Source organism: Alternaria postmessia (genome assembly GCF_024291825.1).
Source record: "Alternaria postmessia strain BMP 2775 chromosome Unknown scaffold_25, whole genome shotgun sequence".
NCBI lineage: Eukaryota > Fungi > Ascomycota > Dothideomycetes > Pleosporales > Pleosporaceae > Alternaria > Alternaria postmessia.
Genome location: NW_026260098.1, coordinates 190,762 through 215,472, shown reverse-complemented (window position 1 = coordinate 215,472; position 24,711 = coordinate 190,762). Strand labels below are relative to the sequence as shown.

The 24,711-nt window shown below is 51.5% G+C and overlaps 8 protein-coding genes across 8 annotated transcripts; 5 read left to right on the top strand and 3 right to left on the bottom strand.

Moving 5' to 3' along the window:
• Positions 1–188: 188 nt before the first annotated feature.
• Positions 189–4,001, bottom strand: PKC1 (Serine/threonine kinase; the record flags this gene model as incomplete). Its single annotated transcript, XM_051731298.1, has 7 exons — positions 189–250; positions 315–720; positions 771–972; positions 1,022–2,171; positions 2,222–3,199; positions 3,247–3,513; positions 3,563–4,001. 7 exons carry the CDS (start codon positions 3,999–4,001, stop codon positions 189–191), a joined length of 3,504 nt encoding a protein of 1,167 aa, XP_051588979.1.
• Positions 4,002–7,926: 3,925 nt separating this feature from the next.
• J4E82_005026 (uncharacterized protein) lies at positions 7,927–9,208 on the top strand (the record flags this gene model as incomplete). Its single annotated transcript, XM_051731297.1, has 5 exons — positions 7,927–8,076; positions 8,130–8,234; positions 8,282–8,670; positions 8,722–8,789; positions 8,859–9,208. The coding sequence occupies 5 exons, from the start codon at positions 7,927–7,929 to the stop codon at positions 9,206–9,208; spliced, it is 1,062 nt and encodes a 353-aa protein (XP_051588978.1).
• Positions 9,209–10,102: 894 nt separating this feature from the next.
• Positions 10,103–11,395, top strand: J4E82_005025 (uncharacterized protein; the record flags this gene model as incomplete). The annotated part of the gene is made up of 3 exons (XM_051731296.1): positions 10,103–10,187; positions 10,237–10,510; positions 10,558–11,395. The coding sequence occupies 3 exons, from the start codon at positions 10,103–10,105 to the stop codon at positions 11,393–11,395; spliced, it is 1,197 nt and encodes a 398-aa protein (XP_051588977.1).
• Positions 11,396–12,070: 675 nt separating this feature from the next.
• J4E82_005024 (uncharacterized protein) lies at positions 12,071–15,194 on the top strand (the record flags this gene model as incomplete). Its single annotated transcript, XM_051731295.1, has 5 exons — positions 12,071–12,866; positions 12,915–13,092; positions 13,151–14,096; positions 14,150–14,371; positions 14,427–15,194. The coding sequence occupies 5 exons, from the start codon at positions 12,071–12,073 to the stop codon at positions 15,192–15,194; spliced, it is 2,910 nt and encodes a 969-aa protein (XP_051588976.1).
• Positions 15,195–16,382: 1,188 nt separating this feature from the next.
• On the top strand, positions 16,383–20,231 carry J4E82_005023 (putative NRPS-like protein biosynthetic cluster; the record flags this gene model as incomplete). Its single annotated transcript, XM_051731294.1, has 1 exon — positions 16,383–20,231. The coding sequence occupies one exon, from the start codon at positions 16,383–16,385 to the stop codon at positions 20,229–20,231; it is 3,849 nt and encodes a 1,282-aa protein (XP_051588975.1).
• Positions 20,232–20,587: 356 nt separating this feature from the next.
• On the bottom strand, positions 20,588–21,823 carry XYN30A (GH30 xylanase; the record flags this gene model as incomplete). Its single annotated transcript, XM_051731293.1, has 3 exons — positions 20,588–20,636; positions 20,699–20,947; positions 21,003–21,823. 3 exons carry the CDS (start codon positions 21,821–21,823, stop codon positions 20,588–20,590), a joined length of 1,119 nt encoding a protein of 372 aa, XP_051588974.1.
• A 639-nt stretch (positions 21,824–22,462) lies between these two features.
• On the top strand, positions 22,463–23,419 carry J4E82_005021 (uncharacterized protein; the record flags this gene model as incomplete). Its single annotated transcript, XM_051731292.1, has 1 exon — positions 22,463–23,419. The coding sequence occupies one exon, from the start codon at positions 22,463–22,465 to the stop codon at positions 23,417–23,419; it is 957 nt and encodes a 318-aa protein (XP_051588973.1).
• Positions 23,420–23,616: 197 nt separating this feature from the next.
• On the bottom strand, positions 23,617–24,621 carry ESF2 (RNA-binding ATPase activator esf2; the record flags this gene model as incomplete). Its single annotated transcript, XM_051731291.1, has 1 exon — positions 23,617–24,621. One exon carries the CDS (start codon positions 24,619–24,621, stop codon positions 23,617–23,619), a length of 1,005 nt encoding a protein of 334 aa, XP_051588972.1.
• Positions 24,622–24,711: the final 90 nt, after the last annotated feature.

The window sequence follows — 24,711 nt, the reverse complement described above, 5'->3', positions numbered from 1 at the left end:
CGTTCACTCGAGACATTATTACACTAGCACGCTGCACTTTTGATGCTAACAAAGATACGTACTGGTGCACCCCTTCCCACCGCCCATTCGTCGCCAAGGCAGTTGTTGAGCACGCTAACACAAAAGCAAAAGGAACAACCCATTTTCCCAAACGAAGCCTAGGGTATCAAATGTAAGGCAAGGCAAGCTTAGGCGAAATCAGCCGAGTACGAGAAGCCACGGAACTCTTCCTGCATGGCTTGCGAAAGCACTAAACACGTCATTAGTAAAAGCACATATATACAGAAATGAGCGGTGGGGATGTGTCAACGTACCAGACTGCACGGGTGTAAGCACAGGTGTGACGCTTGTAAACTCGGTATCAAAGTTGCTAGTATCCGTCGGGCTAGTGATCTGCGGCGTAAACGGTGGGGCTACTCTCTTGTGGTAAATGTCGTCCCAGTTGATGTTCCTGAAGAAAGCATGTGACATGATCTCTTGCGCGTCAGTCGGCCCAGATCCGAGACGCATCTCAGGCTCACGGGTAAGCAATTTCTGGAGGATTGATACGGAATCGCGCGGCATGTGAATGGGGTAGAGTGGTTCGTCGGCAAGAATGGCGTCGTAGATTTCGTCTTCGTCTTCACCACGGAAGGGCGATTGCTGGAGAAGCATCTGGTAGATGAGAACACCAAAAGCCCACCAGTCGACTGCTCGGCCGTACTTCTTGTCGAGAAGAATCTACAGACTTGTGTTAGCAGCTTTCTGGTATACTGGATCATGTGACCTACCTCTGGTGCCATGAATTCGGGAGTACCACAGAAGGTACTGGTGGTTGATCCGTACCACATCTCTTCCTTGCACAAACCGTAATCACCAATCTTGATGTGTCCATCTAGAGTGAGTAGAATGTTATCCAATTTAAGATCTCGGTAGATGACACCGTTCTCATGGAAGTACTTCAGTGCGAGGCAGACCTCAGCCGCGTAGAACCTATGTCATCGTTAGCAATGGTTCTTCTCTTGTCGTTTCGTACACGTACTGTGCGCGCTTGGTGCCGAATTGGCCTCTCTGAATGTGCAACATCAAATCACCACCACTGATGTACTCCATGACAAAGTACACACGGGTCTCGGTCTGGAAACATGCGTGCAGACTCAGTAGGAACGGATGCCTCTCCTTGTTGGCAATCAAGAAGACTCTCTTCTCTGAGCGCGTGCTCTCTACTTCGTCATTCTCAATGATGAACTCCTTCTTCAGAACCTTGATAGCGTAAAGCTGCTTGGTGCTTTTTGTCTCTGCCAACATGACTTTTCCAAAGTTACCCTTACCCAAGACCGCGAGGAAGTTGAAGTGGTCCAAGCCTATCCTCTTTCCAGTTCCTTGTGTGTTGGCTGCAGGCGTGACCTTCTTTCCTGGTGCCTCTATCACTGCGGAGGGGGGTTGTTTCGCGGGCGCTGGAGGTTCTTGCATCTTCTGCTGCGGAGGCTGCTGTTGTGCCTGTGGCGGTTGTTGTGGTAGCGGGTACGAAGACTTTTGCGGGTAAGATGGCATTGGTGCAGGCTGTTGATGGCTCGGTGGGTAGTTGGGAATGTTCGCATAGGCCGATGGGTCGTAGGTAGCTGGTTGAGGAGCCTGTTGCTGTGGTATGCGCTGGTCTGCTGGGTATCCGCTACCTGATGACCTTCCGCTCTGCGGCTGGTAGTCGGTGTTACTACGGCCATAGGCAGGCTGAGCTGCAGTCTTGTTCATGGCAGCTGCAGCCGCAGCCACGGAAGACTGAGTGCGTGGGCCTGATGAGGGTCGCGAACTTGCAGTAGGCGATGTGGGAGCGGCAGAAGATCCAGACGTAGAGAAAGATGCCCGTGCCGCATCGATTGACGCTGCCGATGTAGGATAGGATTGTTGTCGTGGAGGGCCTGGTGGAGGACTCATTTGCTCTTTACCGTAAGAGTACCTGTCAGACTGTGCTTGCTCCTGTCCAGGGTGGCCAGGTGATTGTGGTTGCGCTGGTGGCAGAGGTTTTGACGGCTTCTCTCGTAGGGTTCGTTGGCTCATACTTGGGCCTGACGATGATTGACCTCTTTTCGCCTTTTTGATTTCCATCAAAATCTGATTAGCCACCTCCATCGACATACCGCAGAAGTCGGGTACAAAGTGAACGCAGTGTGCGTGACAGGTGAGACCACATTCTGAACAACCGTTAGTGAGTTTTACAAGTCAAGATGGTGTAATCACTTACCGTTACACTTCTTGGTTTGCTTCCGACCAAGGGGAAGGACATAACCGCAGTGACAGCACCAATTGGCGCCCATGTTGGAAAAGTTTTCGAAGCGATGGGGAATGCGGTGGTTGAGCTTGGCCTCGTCTGGATCGGTTTCGGCGTTGGACTGAGTGATACACTTGGTGACAACCTTGGGGTAACACTTCTTGTGACACGTATAGTTACAGTCTGAGCATTGCATACCAGCGGCATACTTGAGGAATTCTCCACAGAGAGCACAACGCATGACGTTGTAGAACTGCTGCTGGACGAACTTGTGTCCGTATTGCTCAACGACGTCCTCTTTACGCTGACGAACGGCACCTTTACGACCAAGACCAAGATCGAAAGGCTGCTTGTTGCCGGTGTTCTTGGCAAAGGACATGGTAAGGTGGATACGACCTACCGGCTCCAGCGAGAACCAATCGTCAATCATAATGGGACCAGTCTGGGGCTGAGGACCACCCTGCGGTCTTGCAACACCTGGGGCACCCCCGGGGCCAGAACCGGCGCCTGAAAAGTTCTGTCCTGGTGGCGGTTGGAACTGCATATCGGGTTGAATGCCAGCTGCGCCTCCCATCTTGTCGGCAGCCACCCAGCCGGAGTTTGCAAGCTCCGTCTCAATCTTCTTCCTTCGCATTTCCTCAGCAATGTCTGATATGCGGACCCAAAGCATGCCGATGGGCAGAAGATGGTCGCCCGTCTTGTCGTATACAGTGATCTCGATTTCGTTGGCCTTGTCAATGGCAAAGTCGTGGACTTCGTCTGTCCAACGGTCGTTCCTTGTGGGCTTTGTACGACCCTTGATTGCGTCTTCGACCTTGATGTTGACAAAAGTTTCTGGGCCTCGACTAAAGCGCCCAGTGGCTGCGTGGTCGACATCGGCGACGGCGTGTACGCGTAGGGAAAGGTGACCGCTCAAAGGTTTTCTTTGACTTGGGATGTTCAAGCTATCGTCTGCGTAGGATGAGTATATATCGGCAGTTAGTCTAGTTGGAGCTTACCATCGCCGCCAGCATCGCCCTCAATGTCGACATGGAGATCCTCGTAACGCTTCAATGAGTGCTTCAACAGCTGAATCTTCTGGTTACTCTCGATACGCTTGGCCTCGGCATCTTGCTTGCTCTTGCGGTCGCCTTCCATCTGGTATAACCGCACCATTTTCTCGATTCCGTCCTTGTACTGCTTTTCAACACTGAGCTTGAATTCGAGCTGGGACAGCATGAGCTGAATGCGGGGGCCGAGATGCGGGGTGTCATATTTGATGAGGTCTGCGCGTGTTAGCAAAGCATAGCATTGTCGCAAGAAGTATAGATGTACCCAGTTTGCTGTAGTTGGGCCGCTTGTTGGGCGCGCCGGGTGCTGGCGGAGCATATGGCGCGCGAGGAGGCTGTAGAGCTTCTCCGCCACTAAGCTGGCTATACTGGCTTTGAGGGCCTCCATAGCCGCCCTGGTCTTGCTGCATGTACCCGTTCCAGCCGTCTTTCGGGGGAGGCGTCAGCGGGTTGTTGGGGCCACGGCTACCTGGCTGCAGACTCATATTCTCCATGCCGGTGGACGTCCTCTGCACGTCCAAGTCCCGCAGCTTGGACTCGAAGTAGTCGATGTTCCGGCGGCCATCTTTGATCTGTCCATCGAGACGGGAAAGTACGGCCGGGTTGTTGGTGGACTGGCGCATGGCATTGGCGGCATTGATGAGGGCCCTCTCGCGGTCGATTTTGCGTTGCACATTGGCAACGGTTTCGTCGACGTTCGCCATGGTGAGGATCGTATGTGCTGGATTGGGGCGAAGAGGGCGTCAGGAGATTTCTTCACCGACAGAGGCGACGGCGTGACAAACGTGCCCAGCGAGGGCAGGCTACCAGGGATCGACAGCGCTCGGGTAGACACCCGTCACGTAAGCTACTTGCGCGCGCGAGAAACAGCCGTTCCAACGCGTCCTGGTCGGCGGCGGCGGGAGGGTCGCGTATGTGATGGAGGCAGGCGACAATGGCGGAGTCGTCGTCGTGCTGTGGTGATGTCGTTGGGCGAGCAGCGATTTAGCTCACGCATAGGGTGGCTTAGCGGAGCCCCACTTCACTTTCCCCCTCTTCGTCGAGTGGCGTCGGGAAAGGGTAAAGTGCCGCTGTCTATCAAAAGCCGTGGGTGCTGTTTGGCTTCGTCGGGCGCGAGACTGAGACAAGAGACGTGATGACGGCGCGACTGTCTGGGCGTTGGTCGTCTGTTGGTGGGGAAAAGACTAACAGCAGGTGGCATGGCGGGGTGAACACAACACTCGTCTCACAAGGGTTCCATGGATCAGGCTTATTGCCCTCGAATCACTCATTCTGCCCTCCCATTCCTGCATCTCCACGACCACATTCCGAATTCTTATCTTTGTTGACGGCAGGCGCGCATGACGCTCGCCCGATTGGGCACCGACGCCTTGACATGTGCAACCTGATCTGAGTGTGCGACGCCTGTTTGCACCCCGAACTTCCTCCATCACGCTTTGCACCACCCCTCTGAAACCTCAATCACACATCGCCCATGTCTTACGCGTCCAACATCGAGCCCATTTGACTTCGACAAAGCCCCTTGCTATTTGCACTCATCTCAAACCCATCTATTCAACATTACCCCATGGGTTCGCTCACGCCCACTACGCGTCTTCCTTGCTTCTTCCGATCCTAGCTTGACATGTGGACCTAGCCTCTGATATACTGCTTTTCCCGCACTTAGGGGCTCGTGGAATACATGAGAATTCACAGTCTGCATCGACTAAAACAACATTGCCAAGAGGAACCACCAGGTCGTACAGATGTGTGCCAGGTACAATGCAGCGACGCGCGTTATTGTTTGGCTGGGCAACATCAGCTATTTGCACCGTCCTCCAGCGTATGAAACTGCTACGACTGATCAGAGAGTCAAGTGTCCTGGTGAATAAGTGCTGAGGAAGAATGGAAGAGTGTCGAGGCTGGCCGGGTCGAACGTGCGAATTATGCGTGTTAGACGACGGCCTAAATCGCTCAAGAGATTACACATAGTATAATACTTAATCTTCTAGCTGGCATAGTGGAGGTCCATGATCTCCCAAGTATCTCCCAAGTCCCATGGTTCGCAGCGGCGAAAGCTGATGAACAAAGTGAGGCACCATCGCACCAAACTCGGAAATTCTCTCTTCTCCTTCTTCCAAAGATTACCGCATCAGAAGTTTCAAAGGGTTGACGTGTATGCGGCTTTGTGTATATGTCCAAGAAGCTACGTGGCATGGAAACTTTGCCAGCGGGAGCGTCGGCGGAGGTACACTTTTTCACACTCACACCTTGAGCATATTCGAGGTACATCATTCCGCAGAGGGATCTGCGATTGGATGATGGTACGCAGCAGACCAACTGCTAATTGTCGGATCAAGAAGGCGAAAAACTCAACTTTCGAATGCAGAGAATCTGTAGCAACGAACCCAATCGTTGGGTCCTGTAGGGTTTACACTTCGGAGAGGAAAAGAAAAGAGAGCAAATCGGCCACTGTAATCGCTTAGTAACGTCAGAAAACCATCATCGGTGCTCAAGAAGACCACGTAAGAAGCAATATTGTGCTTGTCGAGAGCGATCTACGTGGTGCAGTAATCGACTCACACTCACAGGGGTTCTTATACTATAACTGTGAGGGTGGGAGTGGACCTCCGGATATTAGAGCCACACGTCAGGAAGAGTTGAGCTGGTGTAGGCAACCGAATTCTAACAGGCTAGTTCCGAACTGATTTCGCATGTCGTTGCTAATCAGACATAGTCGACAGTCGAAGCATTATACTCTGGATAATCCTATGCTGATCTTTTGGTCCTGCGCTCATCAGTCGAAGGCAATCCTGGATCTAGAAGCATAGCTTAGACCAGAGGTACCAATAGTGTTCGTTCTCGTCGACTCGAGCGCGAACATGGGGGATGGAGCGTACTACAGAAGTAGCCTGTCGATTTGTCGGTCGCCAAACTCGGAGGTCAACTATACGGTGCGGATGGGATGGTAGCAGGTGAACCTGTGGGTACGTAGATTGACAAATTCCCAGGATATGTACCGTCGGCCCTGTAAGCATACCTAAGCACTACAATGTCATGGGTCCACTGAGGTAGCCTTCCCATCTATTGGATGCAATTAACTTACGGACTCCATGGAAAGCACCGTAAACTGCTGTTGGACAGATCGTCAGTAGTTACAGGCTTCCGAGTGACAGTCAGATAGATGCCAAAGGCCCCTAAGGGCCCCCATTGTATATAGTGTGAGCTGCGGTGACACTTCCAAGGTTCTGACACCTATATGTGCAGGCTGTCAAACCGTAAACAAATCCCAGATAAGATTTATCATGTGTAGAGACGGATCGAGACAAGGGAACTATTCGGGAGCTGTTTCGTAGGATTAGAGCAAGCTTGTGCTTAGGTAGCGCTATATGTTTACGTCATAGGAAGTCGCGTCTGTTGGGTACCCTAGGTACGTAAGGTGACGGCACGCTGACTCTTCGCCCCCACCACTGGCATTACTATACCTTACATGTGCCGCTGTCCAGTATGATGTTGGTTGGCACTTGCACTCTTGCATCCCTCGCACGAGACGGCATGCCCTGAGAAGCCCGGTCACGCGCTCCACTAGGAATGAGTGTACCGAGCTATTCAGGGGGTTCAGAGTAATCATCGCATTCGCATCCCTTCCCCATGCTTTCTGCCATCCTCCATGAGCCCCTTCCACCCGTGCCTCTTCGCGAGCCGTTTCCAATGCATATGCGATGCGGTTGGAGTCGTTAATTCAAGGTACAGGGTATGGTATTCGGGCCTTTTGCGGAGCATTTCTCAAGCGAGCTTCGACTAACGCAGGTTCACCAGCGACCTGCGCTACCCGTATCCCCTACCGACGACGAGCTCATCAGCCGTCGCGGCTAGCAGCCTCACGGCACGCTGGGCACGGTTATACAACAGCGACAAGGTAGACAATGGCGATCTCTCCGGATAATGTTCTCTTGGTATTGCGATAAAAAGCATCGTAGGATCACTGTTTGATGAAGTCCGCACGGCACGTTGTATCAGAATGCCAATATCCCTACATTCCAACAGGGCCACTCCATGGACACAACGCACGCGAAGCGTTGTCTCGAATCCTCTCATCCTTCAGGGTCCAGCTATAACAGCCGCTCAGAAGCCAGGCACGCAATGGCACCGAGGACTTGGTCCAGCCGTGCCAGCTTCACCGGTGTCATCTTTAGGCGACCCGCGCCATATGTATCTAACCTCGAGACGGGAACGCCCTTCGGGTGTGGTTCGCTGTTCCTTCCAGCAGGATCCTAATATCCGCCCCAGGAGCTATGCTAGAAAGCGAAGAAAATTCGCCCTGCGTGGGTCTTTCTGGCGGCTTGTGCACAACACAACTGTCGAATTATTCGTTGGTCTGGGGTGGGTACTAGGGATTCCCGGGAGATCACCGATAACAGGTTGATATGCGTCCAATTCTTTCCCTTCTTGAAACCAGTTCGGCTTGTTCCCTCCGGTTAAGCCTGCTTCACAACTGATCGCAATGTCCTGAAGCACATGCGTCTTTGCGTTGCATCCTGATGTGTTTCCACAAGCTTCCTCCCTAGTCGTTCCTTTCTTGCGTGGATCATTTTGTATATCTCATCCCTTCATCCCCCACATCGCGGCTGTCAGCGTTAGGGTATCACTATGACTTACTACGGCGACAATGCTCCTGAACTTGCTGCCTCGGTCATCGCGCTGACAGTAATCGCGTTCACTCTTTTCGGGTTACGAGTCTATACGAGACTACACAACAATGCTTGGGGCTTAGACGACTGGAGCATGACAGCTGCCACTGTAAGTAAACCTCTAGGTCATCCTTCTGGACAGCTCAGCTTATGGTGATATAGGTCCCCTTTACCGGCTTGACGATAGCATGCATAGGGGGTGCTTTCAGTGGAGTTGGAGTCCACGACTCCAGACTAAGTGATCAAGAAAAAGTACAAGGAATGGAGGTATGTTGCTATTCAGCGCTTGTATCTCTACCTGCTAAGTCATGAAGTTCTTCTTCTTCTTCGAAGTATTTTACTGCGCGGCTATCATCCCAATTAAGATGAGCATCACATTCATGCTCATCCGCATCGCATCACGAAGAGTTACCTACATCTACGCCCTGTGGGTCGTTTCGGCCATGTTCATCGTCATGAACCTGATTGCGATGTTGTACATCATTTTTCAGTGCACTCCGGTGTCGTGGGCTTGGGATACTTCGACCCCTGGTGGGAAATGCAACCCAGCGCAAACACTGGCGGACATATACTACGCGACGACTGCGGTCAACATTGCGACGGATTGGTTCTGCGCGCTCTTGCCCATACCGCTGCTTTGGAATGTACAGTTGAACCGTAATGCTAAGCTTTCGGTCGGTGTCATTCTCGGCCTCGGTGCCTTGTAAGTCTCGCTTATGTCTTGGGAACGCGATCGCCGTCTAATGCGTTACAGAGCGAGTCTTTCAGCCTGCATCCGCCTGGTCTATACTGTAAATCTCACGAGCTCGACCGATTACCTCCGTAAGTGATCTCCCTTCTCCGGATCGCCCTTGCCGCAACCACCGGATAAACAACTAACCTCCCCACCAGATGGTGTATCGAAGGTGATCCTGTGGGGTTACGCCGAGAATGGCGTCGGCATGATCGTAGGATGCGTTGCCACACTTCGCCCTCTCCTCCAGCGCGTACTCAAACTCGGAAGCAGCGGCGGCACCAATCCTCAACATACACCTGCAGCAGGCTACGCGAAACGCCCGATTATAAAGAGCCGTTTGAGTGGAAGGGATGAGGAGTGGGTTGCCCTCGAGGATAATCAGATGGTGAACATGGTGCATGGGCAAGGCACTACTGGCAGTGAAGAATACATATTGCCTGTGAAAGGAGGAGGTATCCAAGTTACCAGAAGCGTGGAGCAACGATCTAGCGCTGTCAAAGAATAGGGCTGTAGCTCCTAAACAAGCGCACCTTGGCGAGCTCGAACGCAATCGCAAGGGCAACACTGTATCCACAAAAAAAAACATGACCAAAGCTAATGAGTATATTTAATAATATCCCTCTGATGGGTGGAATTAGGATAAGATTTGCATTCCTTCGTGGTATGAGAGCACATGCATTGTGCGCGAATGATGAGACTTCGGCAATGCCAAACGCGTTGTCCGCCCCTAACAGTCAAAGTGGTGGCCCTTACTGGAGCTGCGACCAAATGAGAATGGAATCGGATGACCACCAGAAATAACTAGTCGCAAGCGCAGTGGGTATCGTCGCGGAATATCTAACGCGCTTGGCGTGTTACGGAAGAGCGGCCCCGGGTTTGTCTTCTCCCGAGCTTACGATTGTTTTTCCCGTCAGCCGCTGTGCGCTCAGGCGCTTAGGATCGGCAACCTTGACACAAGCTGCACAACCAAGGAATAACTGTTCGTACGAGAGTGTGCCACGATTATGCAGGAGGTCGTAGATGTCGTCGGATGCGTTGCCCCAGCTGAAATGTAGCCAGGGAGCTGTACCCAATCTAGACCCAATGTGTCTCGTGTAAGCCTCGGTGCATGTACCTGGAATCGAAGTAAGCGCATGAGTTGGATGGAGCTGAATGTCGGTATGGAGTAGAGTCGTCAGATGAATGGGAATAAAGTCGATTGGTCATTAGCCAAGCACTCATCGGCTGGCTGAGTCGATTTAATTCTGACCATTGCAGCATGCAGTCAGCATGTACACGATCTAAGTACACCCTACAATGCCTCTGATATCCGCGACAGTATAATGGTGGATATAAGAGTGACTTTGAGATCACATCCCATCCTCGTAGTTAACAAGCCCATAGTCAAAGCACAGCCAACATGACAGAATTTGAAAAGGCGTACGATAAAGCTATCGAAGACAAGATCCTTCCCGGATATGCTTTACTCGCGGGTGACAAAGATGGTGTGTAATCGTACGCGGTTCGTATGAATAGTATCTGATAATTGAGCAGGCAAGATCCTCTACTCGGGTGCAAAAGGTGTTCAGTCGCTCGTAGAGGGCTCGACACGCCCTTTCCAGCTTGATACAATATGCGCTATCGCATCGATGACAAAGCTCATGACCGCCGTGGCAGCCTTGAAGTGCGTTGAAGAAGGACTTATCACGCTCGATGAAGACGTAGCCAAGCATCTGCCTAGTATTGGAAAGTACGGCATCATGACCGGTTTCGACGACCAGAAAAATGAGGCGGTCACTGTGCCTCATACGACGCCGATCACCCTGAGGTGAGTTCGCACTAGTCTATTAGCTGCTGCCTATCTGACCAAAACAGGATGCTACTGAGTCACACGAATGGCCATGAGTATGACTGGTTCAATCCTGATCTGATGAAGTGGCGTGCAAGTCGTGGAGAGACCCCTTGGTGTGGACCGACTGTAGAGGAAAAGTCCACTCTGCCGCTTCTATACGAGCCAGGCACTAGCTTCAGATATGGCGCAGGCTCAGATTGGGCGGGTAAACTCGTCGAAAAAGTGTCCGGGAAGACACTCAACGCCTTCATGAAAGAGAAGATATGGACGCCACTGGGCATACATGACATTACCTTCTACCCAAAAACGAGACCCGACATAGAGGATCGGATGGCGACTATCAGCACACTAAACGAACAGGGTGAAGGCCCGGTAGCAGATACTAATGGCTTTGACGTCCTGTTCGGTGCCACCGACTGCTTGGGGGGCGCTGGATGCTTTTCGAGCGCTGAAGCCTACTTTGCTTTCCTCCAGTCCGTTCTAAGGCACGACCACAAGCTGTTAGGTGAGGCTTCCTGGACGGAGCTCTTCAAGCCACAGCTCGATAAGAAGTGCAAACAAGAGTTCAACAACTACCTCAAGTGTTCACCGCTGCATACGCAGTATCTCGGCATGTGTCTGCCAACGGATATTGAGAAGCAATGGTCGTTCGCTGGGATGATTGTTGAACAGGGCCAGCAAGGACGTATGAACCCTGGAACCGTCTTCTGGGGAGGTGTACCGAGCATGACCTGGTATCTCGATTTCGAAGCTGGGGTCTGCGGCGTAGCATTCTGCCAAGTCATACCACCGATGAGCCCGAGCATACTGAAGCTGCATGAGCTGTTCCAGAGAGCAATTTATGAGAAGGCAGCAGCCTAATGAGTCAGAGTATGTCGGACGAGGGGTCGAGAGGCACAGCACAGTAGAGGTTATTGTCGAGAAAGGAGGCCCGTGCACTTATCGATAGGAAGGACGCCACCTATGTCACTCCTCACCTGAGCGAGCTTCAACTCCTCCTGTCCATAGTACGAAAACCCTGTTCTCGCAGAACAAGCTCCATCAGCGCTCGATGTACCATATTCAAAGGTCTCGAAGCTCACCGTATCTATGATTTTACATTTTGGATCTCGAATGGCAACGCATCGTTTAAACACGACGTCGTTTAGATGTGTCCAGTATCCCTCCAATGCTTCATTGCCAAACCCGCCACTGGGTTTCAATACGTAGTGACATCACTGGTAAGTTGTGATTTCCAACAGAATGTAGCATATTCGAGTGTTGAGTGATCCCCGCATTACAGGCTGGATAAAAATGCACACCAAGGCTGCCTTGCCAAGCGCCTGCTGCCTACAGAAGTGCAATTGCGTCTCTATATAGCCTGGTGATCTCTTCGGCTTTCTATCCAAGGCCTCTCACCCTCAAGTCTGTGAGTACTGGCGTTCGCCGCCGCTGTTTGCCCGATCCTAGTGCTCAGAACCGAAAAGTATCTTCAGACCCCTTTCTACAGCCAAATCACCGAGATATCGCCCATAGTATACGCTTGTGTCATTGGCCATGGCGACTTCATCGGGTAGTGTATTTGGCGCGACGCTCCAGACGATCACAACCACAAAACTCGAAGAACTCGCGAAGCAGCGCACTGTCTTTGAAGAAGATTATGCTGCACTCGTCGCTGCTGCGAAAGCTGAAACAGACCCGCTAAAGCGACTGTGTCTCCTCCTTGACGGCTCAAAAGCATGTCTTGGTTTCCAGACAGAAAAAAGGACCAAGAACGGCCGTACAGGATCAGTGATTAGTGGATCATCTAGAAACGTGCGTTTCGAGACTGACCTCAAGAACCTCGATCGCTTCATCGAGCAGGCGCGTTTCGACCCTTCCGTTTCATCTGACGTTCTTTCGGATTGGGAAGAAACCCTCTTAAGATACCTCTCGATTCAGACCACCAAGTTTCAGTATGCCGACCTCTACGGCAAACTTGTCACTGAATGGCTCTCTTCCGAGAGACATGCAAGCGAAGATGGCGATATTGAGATGGGCGAGAGCTTTGAGGAAATACCTGGTGCTAAGAAGCTTGCATCCCGTGCTGAGTGGGAGAAAGACGTCTTCAACGCGGCCGAAGTAGACGAGCAAGCTCTGAGATCATATCTTGATGAGCTATTCAAGACAGATAGTAAAGACGGCTCCGCTGCAATTCTGAAGTTGCGCCAAAAGGTCGAAGACTTCGAGCTGAGTTTCAAGAGCTCGACATCCTTCAACAACAGTACCCTTCGCTCAACCATAAAAGGGCTCTTGAACTCCAATCTTCTCTCAAACGAGAAGCGAGAGGCGCTCAGAGACTTTCTAAGCAACGGTAAGTACGCATGGAGTTTCTAGAGTGCTCATAGCTAACGATTCACAGACGTGATACTCGCGGAGTTATGTGACATCCTCAACGTGCGCATGACGGCCCTTGATCGTTGGACCTGGGGGCCATATGTCCTGTTAGAGCAGAGAAGAAAGATTAACGGTGACTTCTCCATCCACTTCGATCCGGACCTTCTTCAGGCCATCTTTCTCCATCACATTGGTGTGAAGTGGTGAGTCGTCGTCCACTCAAATGATCCAGAATGTTGTCTCTAACTGCTCAACTTTTAGGTCCGTGTTCTTCAAATCGGCATTCTTGGACATGCACAAGCATGTAGCCTGGAAGAGAAACTTCACAGAAGTTTCAAAAACCGACCGTCTGCGACGATCATTTTTTCTGGGCGACCAAGGCATTCGAGTTCACTCGACCGTTGAAAAGAAGCGCGAAAGCATACATCGCAATAGATATTTTGTCCACCAATTGCTAGATTATGACACTCAGCAAATTGAGGCAGACGAAGGTGAAGAGGAGGCAGAGTACGGAGATTACGTTGTCCAAAAGCGTCAAAGGGCATCGGTACAGGGAATGCACTCCATTGCGAGCCAGGAACTAGGCAGAGGTCGTACAATGCAGACAGCAAGAATGTCTACCGGTTACAATGGGGTGCTAGCTGCTTCTTCAGAGTCAGGGCAGCGCGAGTCTATGGAGGAAGAGGAAATGGAGAACGACAGAGATACGTATAGCCCGGAAGATCAAGAATACCGCCGTCAGTCCAAGAAACCGATGCAAGCGAAGCAAACCCTACTTCACCTCGTATCCACTGAAATCGTACTGAACACGAGATTGCACGGACAACTGTACTGTCTGCATACAACTTTCGACTCCTGGAATCCATTGTTGCCACATCAAACCATCTCTACCGTTCTAGACTTCCTTGGCATATCGAACAGATGGCAGAAGTTCTTTGCGCGTTACCTGCAGGCACCACTGAAGTTCGTGGACGATCAATCATCCGAGCCTCGCTTGCGCCGCCGAGGAATGCCAGGCTCCCATACCCTGAGTGATACGTTAGGGGAGGCCGTGCTTTTCTGTTTGGATTTCGCTGTGAACCAAGCCACTGGCGGGCCAGACCTACACCGTCTCGGCGATGACATTTGGTTCTGGAACCAGGATCATGATACGTGTACTAATGCCTGGGAAAGTATTGTCAAGTTTGTTGATTTGACGGGAGTCAAGGTTAGTTATTGGGCAAAAAATCACTGTGATAGACTAGCTAACAGTAACTTCAGCTGGACGAGAAGAAAACGGGCAGTGTTCGCGTCTCGCACGACTCTGATGCTGAGACTGACGATCGCCTGCCGAAGGGCGACATTCGATGGGGCTTCTTGCAGCTTGACCCAAAGAGTGGAAGGTTCAAGATCGACCAAAAGATGGTCGATGGCCACGTGGAAGAGCTGCGCACGCAGCTGAATGGCAAGATGAAGAGTGTTATCGACTATATACAGATCTGGGTAAGTAGTTCAAGTCCATCGGTTCCACGACAGAACAGCTGATCAGATGGAACAGAATTCCTACGCAGCTACCTTCTTCAGCTCCAACTTCGGGATGGCGGCCAATTGTTTCGGACGCGAGCACGTTGACATGATGCTCGCCACCCACCGCCACATTCAAAACAGCATTTTCCCCGATGGCAACATTGTGCAACATCTAAAGACAACGATCAAAGAACGCTTCTCTGTCGAAGACGTCCCAGATGGGTTTCTCTTCTTCCCCGTCGAGCTTGGAGGTCTGGACCTGAAATCTCCATTCGTTGGCCTATTGCAAATTCGGGAATCGGTCAAGGAGAACCCATACGATCTGCTGGATGAGTACGAAAACACCTTGCGTAGTGACTATAACACTGCTAAGCGCGCGTTCGATAAGGGCGTTCGTCGTCCCACGCGTCGCAATGTCGAGGATGCGAACTGGAGGCCTGAAGACCCTGACACATTCTTCTCCTTCGAGGAATTTGCCAGATACACCGAGGCATTCGTAACTACCGGTAGGGCGAGCTTGTTAGACGTTTACAAGGAGTTGCTTGAGCGACCACAAGAAAAGTCCATAAATGCAAGCGAACCTGTGCTACAGGCTCAGCAGCAACTCCAGGGTCAGAATACCTTGCGCGGCATCACCGCGCAATGGAGTTCGATGGAAGCCTACTGGAAGTGGATCACACAGATGTACGGCCCGGAGATGATTGACAAGTTCGGTGGTCTCAATGTAGTAGACTTCGGGCTGCTGCCGATTGGTATGGTATCTATGTTTCGGCAGAGGCGTACAAAGTGGCAGGGTTAACCACAGTCAGCGCCTTGGAGCTGTTCATGACTCTCGTATACTTTTAATGTAGTCTTGTGCGTTAGGCGCATTAGTCAGTCGACAATGGATGTGTCAGGTCGATCTTGTGCAAGGCTTATGTCTGGCTATGTTACCGCGTCTTAGCGCCTTCCCCCGCATTCCTCTTGAACGACCTCAGCACTGGCTCTCCATCGTCTCTGACCTGCACAGCGTTACTCTAGTTATACACTACGTGTTAAGTAAGTGACATGGTTTGCGCAACATTCATGATTTAAGCTTCCGCTGTTTGACCCGCCTGGCACCCTGCGAACGTGCTCTATGAGGCCTCCGCAGGTTATCCAGCCAGCCTTTCGTCAACGTCATGAGGCCGACTAGCAGTAGATTACATCTCATCGCCATAGGATGTAATAGTGATTCGGTATTTGACTACTCATTGTAATGCTTACTTGAACGACAGAGACCTCTTGTTGTGCTGAATGCATCTACCTAAGCGAACACTCCATTGCCGGAGCCACCTGCGACATCCAGTAAATCAATAGGACAACTTCGGAACTTCTAAAGTATCCACGAGAATACGAAGCGAAACTCTCAACCACACAGCAATGCTGGTTGTGCACAGTACGGAGATCTGCCTCGACTCTTGCCCAGCGTGACGACGCAAGCCCACGACGCCTCACGTATCCCCAGGTCCCCAACAATGCCCAAGCAGTGTCAGCAGCAGCCACGCGACCGTCCACTATCCACTGATGGAGCACTACGAGTTTTCTAGGCTGGGGCTATCGCGCGACGACCCGACAAGCGGCCACATTGTATCGGCAGCAACCTGGATGGTGATCATGCAAGCTGTCAACAAAGAGCCAACCAGCCACCGGGAGCATTCCGACGGCTTCAACGATGCGCATCACTGAGCAATAATATGGGTTTGTGGAATTGTTAGTCGACGCTAGCAAATGACGTTATCGGCAGGCGCTCTCGGCACCACCTCAAGACAAGGAAAGTGCCATGATGCACGAAGGAATTAGCGAGCCATCTCACCCTCAACGAGCCAAATTCCCCACGCTTTGCATCACTCAACGAGAACAGTCGGTTTGACTTATGGGGAGCGCAATTCGATAAATAAGACGTTGGGTACCCGTCACTCGCAAGCTTTGATTCTCCATCTGCCCCTCCTTTGGAAAATTCCAGACCATGTCCGTCATCGACACTACCAAGGACCTTTCGGCACTTTTCACGAAACAGGTCCATGCTACCCCGGATCTGATTGCGTTGGAAGACGACAATCATACATACACTTACCAAGAGCTCCACGACAAAGTCGCTGCCCTCGCCGAACGGCTGCGGGGCCATGGCGTCGGCCGTGACAGCTTGGTTGGTGTCCTGTTGCCGCGATCCGCCGACTATGTAATCGCCTGTCTAGCAGCACTACGGGCCGGTGGTGCATTTTTGGTCCTGGAACTGGCCTATCCTCCCGATCTCCTTGCGGACGTTCTCGAGGATGCTCAGCCGACTCTCGTGGTTACTATCAGCGCCGAAGTTGGCAAGATCAAGGGAAGCACCCCGCTTGTTGTTCTGGATGAAACCAGCTCAACTACGAACGGCCTGCTAGATGAGTCTGAGCTGAAGCCACTGCCCGAGGACACCGATTTGGACCGCTTGGCATTTGTTGCATACTCCAGTGGAACGACCGGTAAGCCGAAAGGCATCGCGAATCCACATCGAGCAGCAGTTCTCTCATATAACCTTCGCTTCGGGCTTTCGGACGTACAACCAGGCGATCGAGTAGCCTGCAATGTCTTTTTCGTGTGGGAAATTCTACGCCCGCTGCTGCGAGGTGCAACAGTTGTTGCTGTACCGGACGAAGCAAGCTATGACCCGCGCATGCTTGTCGATTTGCTTGCCTCGAAGAAGATCACCGAAACTCTCTTCACACCAACACTTTTCTCTGCCGTTCTTGCTCGTCACCAAGCGCTGGAGACGCGTCTGCCGAACCTGAAGACTGTTTGGCTAAACGGCGAAGTTGTGACCACCGACCTTGCACGTCGTGGTATCAAAGCTTTACCCAATACTCGCCTACTCAATGTATACAGCGCATGTGAGACACACGAGATTGCTTCTGGAGATATCAAGGATATGCTTGAGAAGCTGGATAAGGATGCCGCCTACTGTCCTGTGGGACCTCCCCTCATCGATAGGAAATACATCTATATCGTGGACGAGAGTGGCCAGAAAGTGGATGAAGGAGAGAACGGAGAGCTTTGCGTAGGTGGGCATTTGCTTGCTCGAGGATACCTAAATCGCCCGGAGACTACCGCCAAGGCTTTCATTCGGAATCAGTACAGCTCGAAGATCGGTGCTCGCATGTACAGGACTGGTGACAAAGCACGCCTCTTATCGAATGGGTTGCTCGAGATTACTGGCCGTGTTGGCGCTATGATCAAAATCCGCGGATACTCTGTGGTACCTGGAAAGGTCGAGAGCGCAATCCTCAACCACTTAGCTGTCAGCCATTGCGCTGTAGTACCCTTCGGGGAAGGCATTGACAGACAACTGGTTGCATACATTGTGAGGGACAAGGATACGTCTACAGAGCGTCCAGAAGTTGAGATCGACCGAACCGGCCGCAGCTCGACTGCCAGACGTATGTTGATGGCATATCTCGCCCACTATATGATACCCGCACTTTGGGTGGAGATGGATAGCCTTCCAACAAGCGACGTATCTGGGAAGGTTAATCTCAAAGCTCTTCCTCCTCCCAGGCCTGCATCTCCTACTGGAAGCGCACGAAAATTCGAGCAGAGCCCCATCTCCATCGAGCAGATTACGGAAATCTGGGCATCTATATTGAGCATCAGCCCAAGCTCCATTACCCCCGAATACAACTTCTTCGATCTAGGTGGTCACTCACTGCTACTTGCCGACCTGGCTGCGCGCTTATCAAACACATTCGGATTTAGGGTACCAGTGGCACGCCTCGCTACTCCAGCAACGCTTAATGGCCATCTGGACACTGTCCGTGCTATTCGTGACGGACATACCGCCGAAGTACAGGAAAATTTACCTGCTGTCTTACGTGCAGATTCTGTACTGGATAAGGAGATCCAGCCCAAAGATGCCAAGATGTGTGCGCTCAAAGATGCGAAGACCGTGCTACTTACTGGTGTCACCGGCTTCTTGGGTGCTTTCCTTCTCAGAGATCTACTCGAGAGCACGTCGGCTCAGATCGTATGCATGGTCCGGTTTGCCGATTCCTCACAAGACGATATACCTGCCGGTATTGCTAGGATACGCAGGAACCTGCTGGACTTTGGTCTGTGGAGCGATAACATCATGGAGCGTGTCGAGATTCTTCCAGGAAACCTGTCGCGTAAGCGATTTGGTCTAGCTCCTGACACGTTCAAGACGTTGGCGGAACGCATTGATGTAATAGTCCATGCGGCTGCCACTGTCAACTTGGTTTATCCCTACGCTGCATTGCAGAAACCCAACGTTGGTGGTACAAGAGAGGTTCTTCGTCTTGCTGCTCAAGGCGGTGCCACCGTGCAGTATATTTCTACTAACGGAGTGCTCCTTCCTGCCAAAGGTCGTGAAGGGTGGTCAGAAGACGCTATGCTTGATGTTGATGAAGTAACCAAACTCGCCGATGGTTACGGTCAGACAAAGTGGGTGGCCGAACAGCTTGCTCTGGAGGCTGGTCGAAGAGGTCTTCCCATCAAGATCCACCGTCTTGGAACCATCAGTGGCCACAGCGAGACAGGTGCTGCTAACGCATGGGATCTGTTGACCGCCATGATTGTTGAGTCAGTCAGAATCGGCCACTATCCTGATGTCAAGGGCTGGCGTGCGGAGATGACCCCAGTCGACTTCGTCAGCAAGGCCATAATGCACCTCAGCAACCAAACCGAGACTGACCAAACCATTTTCCACATTGGAGACCCCGATCCAGTCGATGTCAGCAAGGTCTTCCAAGATCTCAACGCGCTAGGTTACCCAACTCAGCCGATGGAATTTGAGAAGTGGACCAGTCTTTGGGATGACAAGCGTGGTTCTGCCAAGGGTGGTGATGGTGCCTTCACGGTCGATATCCTGCGAAGCGGTATGCCTAGCATCGAGTTTCTCAGGGATGTCGTCGTACTCGATAATGCGAAGACCAGGCCGCTACGACTTGCAGTAGAGCGCCCGAAGGTGGACCAAGTACTTCTTGAGACTTACACACGGCACTGGTATGCACGAGGATGGCTACCAAAGCCTCCTACGCAGCAGGACGCAGCAGGAGGCTCTGCTAAGCTTCCCCGAAGAGGTCCTCTCTTCGGTAAGGTTGCCGTAGTCATGGGTGCATCATCTGGTATTGGCGCTGCCACCGCCACCGCTCTTGCCCGAGAGGGCTGCCATGTCGCCCTTGCAGCTCGTCGCATCGACGCCCTAGAAGATCTAAAGAAGCGACTCGTCATCCGCGAAGGCAAGGTCATTACACAGAAGACCGATGTTACCGACAAATCTCAGGTTGAAGCCCTCGTTGCTGCAGCAGAGAGCCAACTTGGACCTGTCGATATCTTCGTGAATGTTTCAGGAGTGATGTACTTCACCATGATGGCCAACACATACACAGACCAGTGGAACCAAACCGTCGACGTCAACTGCAAAGGTCTCCTCAACGTCATCTCGTCCATCGTGCCTTCGATGCTCAAACGTGGAAAGGGCCACCTCCTTGCCATCTCCTCGGATGCTGGACGGAAGGTCTTCCCTGGCCTAGGCGTCTACTCCGCATCTAAGTTCTTTGTCGAAGCTACACTACAAAGCTTAAGGCTCGAGACTGCTGGTACTGGACTGAGAGTCACTGCCGTGCAGCCAGGAAATGTGGCAACTGATCTCTTGGGTATGAGCACAGACCAAGAGGCGTTGAAGAAGTTTGGAGAGCCAAGCGGAGCAAAGGTTCTGGACCCAGAGAATGTTGCGGAATGCATTGTATATGCGCTCAAGCAGCCGGAGCATGTTTCCGTGAACGAGGTGCTCATCGAGCCAAGAGACGAGCCCATCTAGATACCACTGTCCTGTAAGAAAATTTAGATACACACATCGTCACGATCCACGATCAAGCCGTATCTTGCCCGGCCTTACTAAAGACAAACATTTCTAATACCGTTACAAGTGATCTCATCTACATGGATGGGCTAAGCACGAAAGTCACCATGCTTCTTCCCGGCACCTGCGCGCTAACACTAGTCCCATCCGCTGTCAGCGTCGCCACTATTTCATCGCAATCATGCCCATTGTCTGTGATCCATGCCTTGGCCGCAAACGCGACAAAGCCGTTCACTTTGACTGTCACCGTACCTGTTACTGTCCCTCCTTGTATAACTTGCACCGCTAAGCTTTTATCCACATTCCTGAAAGCGCTAACTCGACTTCCACTCGGACCGCCACTCGCGCCTATCCTCGCCGCGCCTGGTCGCACATGCCTACTCCAATTCGCAAATGCCCAAAGACGCTTACTAGGTATTACTGACTTCTTATCATCGGAGATGCGAATGAGCTTGCTGTTTTTTGCTCCGCCTTGGACACCGATCCAGTATAAGTATGCTGAGGCGTTGGCAGTTGTAAGAGCAGTATGAATTTTGTTCGCCCAGCTCAGTCCTTCGCCTGCGCCGTTGTTACTGTAAAATGCTGTTGCCCAAGGGCCTTGAAGATCCGCATTCTCTGTTTGCCAGACATTGTGCGGGGTATTTATTGGGCTGTTAGGTTGAGATGTGTAGGAACTGGATCGTTGTTAATGCATGGAATTAACGCCTGCAGAGAGAAGGAGTGGCTTACTGCGCAGTAATCGTACCTAACATACTACTCACGCCATTCAGAGCACCCATCATACCCTGCTGACTACTCCACCCCTCAGCATCACAGCAAGTAATCTTGACACTCGTAAGATTTGCTTTGTCGAGCGTCGGCCTGAGCACTTTGATGAAGTCTGCGGCCTGTTGTCCGTTGCTTCTCATACTGGCATAACTTGTCGTAAGATCAGGTTCGTTCAGGAATCCCAGATGCGTGATGTTTACACCGATATCCTTATAGTAAACGATGTACTGTGCCAGGTAGTTTGCGTATGCTTGTTTCCAGTCTCCACTCGAACAACTAGCTGCAGATACTCCACAGAGTGATCCTCCATTCGCATCATTGTTGTTCGTTTTCATATAGCCTGGTGCTGACCATGCGTTTGCATATACAGTATCCACACCGTACGTCTTCACTGCCTCCGTACTGACCCAAACTTGGCTGTTATCATTACCATCCCATACATATTTCGGCACTGCGTTTGGACCACCGGGGTTCTTGGGTTGAATGGAAACCATGTGGTCGCTACTAGAGTCCGGAGATGAACCAATACCATTACGAAGGATAGAAAAGCCGGCGCCTGAAGTACGGTTAAAGAGCAGATCTAGGGCGTAACGCTGAAGTGAGGGCGAGAGGGCATGTATTTGGTTTGCGCGTTGGAAGGTCTCAGATATACCGAAGCCATCTATGGTCTGGTAGATTTTGGCTGGGTCGACGGTTACGGTTGAAGATTGGCGGGGGTGAAGAGTTGAAAATGTACTCGCGAAGGTCGCGAGCGCAAGGACGATGTAGATGGAAAATGCCATGATGAAAGTCTAATGAGTTGACTTCCTTGCACTGCAGCTTGCGGTCTGCAGGTGCGCTTGATCTGTTGTTAGTTGTTATGAGACGTGGTAGCCAAGCTTTTATATATGCATCCTTTCTGTTTAACCTTTACCCATATGAAAGAAGCAGTCGTAGGGAAGCTACTGAAATCCAGCCCCACAGACTTTACATTTGGTGGTGGGGTGGTCACCTACTTAGTGTTCCCTGCCATTGAGACCAATTCTAGCGAAAACGTCATTGCTAGTGGTGGAATATCTTGTGAGTATCTCCACAAAGCAATATAATTATAATTCAGGTATTGCTAAACGTAGGAAAAGATATGCGGGTCGCGATGTAGACCAGATGGGTGAGCAGAACATGGAAAAGTATGGTAGTAAAGGTCGGAATATGACGGACAACTAATGCATCGAGCCATCCGTATGTTTTATCCTGGTTGCGTTTGTTACCTCGTTAACCTCGCATACCTTTACTTGGATGTTGTGATAATGATGATGTTAAGTAGATAGCTTCTATCCGTGGTTGAGGCTGTCGCATCAATGGCGGTCGCGCTAGTTTCTTGGCAGTCGTCAATCCAGCAATTCGCGGAAGAGCGACTGTCCTCATAGCAACAATCACCCACCATGGCCAACCCAGTAAAAATAGACGAAGCGGCGCATGCGTCTGAAGCCCCTTCAAAGACCGACGACGAGATCATCACCGTGTCTGCACCACTGAAAATCGACGAAGCGGAAGCCTCAACCACCATGAGCGCGACCGAAACACCTACACCGGATGCGACTTCCAACCAGGAAGTCACTGCGCCAGAAGATAACTCCTTAGCCACAACGACAAACCCCGACCCGAAGGTCGCCCTTGCCGCACGAATGGCCCGCTTCAAAGCGCTCCAAGCCGCCAAAGTAAACGGCCGTAAAGCGACAGAGCGCGAGGTCCGCGATGCTGAAGATCGTAGCTCTCGCCTTGCGCAAATTTCCAAACTCGGCGCACTCAACGAGAAAGCCTCCTACAAACTCTTGAAATCCGAAGACCCTGATTTCGAGCGTAAAAGGAATTGGGACTACACGGTTGAAGAGAGCGAAAGTTGGGACAAGAGACTTAAGAAGAAAGCGAAGAACAGGGATGGTGTCGCATTTGCAGACTACAGGAACGAGGCGAACAAGGTGTACAAAAGGCAGATTGGTCAGATGAGCAAAGTAGATATGGAAGCGTACGCAGAGGAGAAAGCAAAGAAACTGCAATCGCAAGTATCTTCCGGCCTTCTCCAACTCGTTGAGACGGACGCAGGCGAGATTTACACAGTCGATAACCAAGGGCGCATCAACACACCAGTCGACGAAGCGTATAGCCACGATCACAAGCCATCCAAAGAAGCTGTCGATAGGCTAGTAGAAGACCTGGAGAAGGGCGAGCGTGCAAGGTTGAAGGCCAGGGCCGCAAGGGGTATACGCGACGAACAGGATGTCGGCGATGTCACGTACATCAACCAGAAGAACAAGCAGTTCAACGACAAGCTCTCGCGCTTCTACAACAAATACACAAGCGAGATACGGGACAGCTTCGAGCGAGGAACAGCGATTTAAGGAGGCGAGAAAACGAAACTATTGTACTATACCCTGGCATTTTGCTCTAAAGGGCCGGCGTTGTCCATGCGAAAAGACATTGGGAATTTGGCGTTACACTTATTGCATTACGGTACGAAGTTCCACCTCATACAGGACACCAGACATAGTTTGAAGTCTGAAATATACTCATATTCTTGGATATCATGCGCCTCACTTTACATCATACTACTCAATACCCTGTTCACATCCTGGCCTGGCTCGGGCTTCTTCATCGCCTTGCTCGTAGTCGTGTGTTGCGAGAACTCTAGCCTTCCCTTCCTCCTCTTTGGCTTCCCATCTGCTTCCTGCACTGCTTCTGCTGCCTCCACTGCCGCATTATTACCGTCAACATCATCCCCTCTCTTCCGCCTTGTAGCCTCAATTCCACTAGCAACCTTGCCTCTCTCCACATTCTCCAAGAATGCCTTGTTCTCTTTCTTGCCCTGTGCAATCTCGAACCTGAGTCTTGCCGCACGCTCTGCGTTCTCATTCTGGATCTGCTCGACCAGATTGTGCCACTTAACTCCACTCAAGTATCGGATATTCCACACTTCATCATGCCACCTGCCCCTCTTCTTACCCCCCATTGTCTGTGCATTCAAGTTCTCGGCGACGAATTTGGCATCGCGCTTGTGTATAAATTCTACCCAGCCATCAAGGAAAAGTTTGCGACGCGTGCCTCCGTTGCGCAGGCGCTGAGTACGGGAGGTACTGGTTTCTGGAGTCAGGAAAATGCGGCCCACAGCGCCATATGGTGTCAAGAGCGAGCGCATTACGGCTGGTTTCATGAAGGGTGGGACGCGCGAGAGGTATATCACGCCGGACTTGTCTTTCTTGAGTGACGATGGTGGTAAGGCTTTTCCAAGCTTTGTGGATTGTAGCTTCAGTTCTGAGGGAAGAGATGCAGCAAGTTTCTCGAGATGTGCTAGTTCGGCGTTCTTGGATGGAAAGCGCTTCGCCGCGTGTTGCTCGTCCTCGTCGTCCTCGTCTTCGCCGGAACCTTGGTCCTCTTCTCCATCCACTTCTTCGTCTTGTTCTTCGTCCTCAGAGTCGTGGTCTACTTTTTGTCGCTTTGATGCCGGGAGCATGCGCGCTCTGCTCTCTTCTTCGGAATCGTAGCCCCTCTCCTCATCCTCGCTTTCCTCGACGTCAAGGTATTCGTTTCGTTTGCGTGTCGCCATTGCTGTGTCGTACGAATTGCTGTGCAAACGAAGCGTATTGGATGGTATGAAATGCGCACAACGTTATTGGAGCAGAGCAAAGTCTGGCGC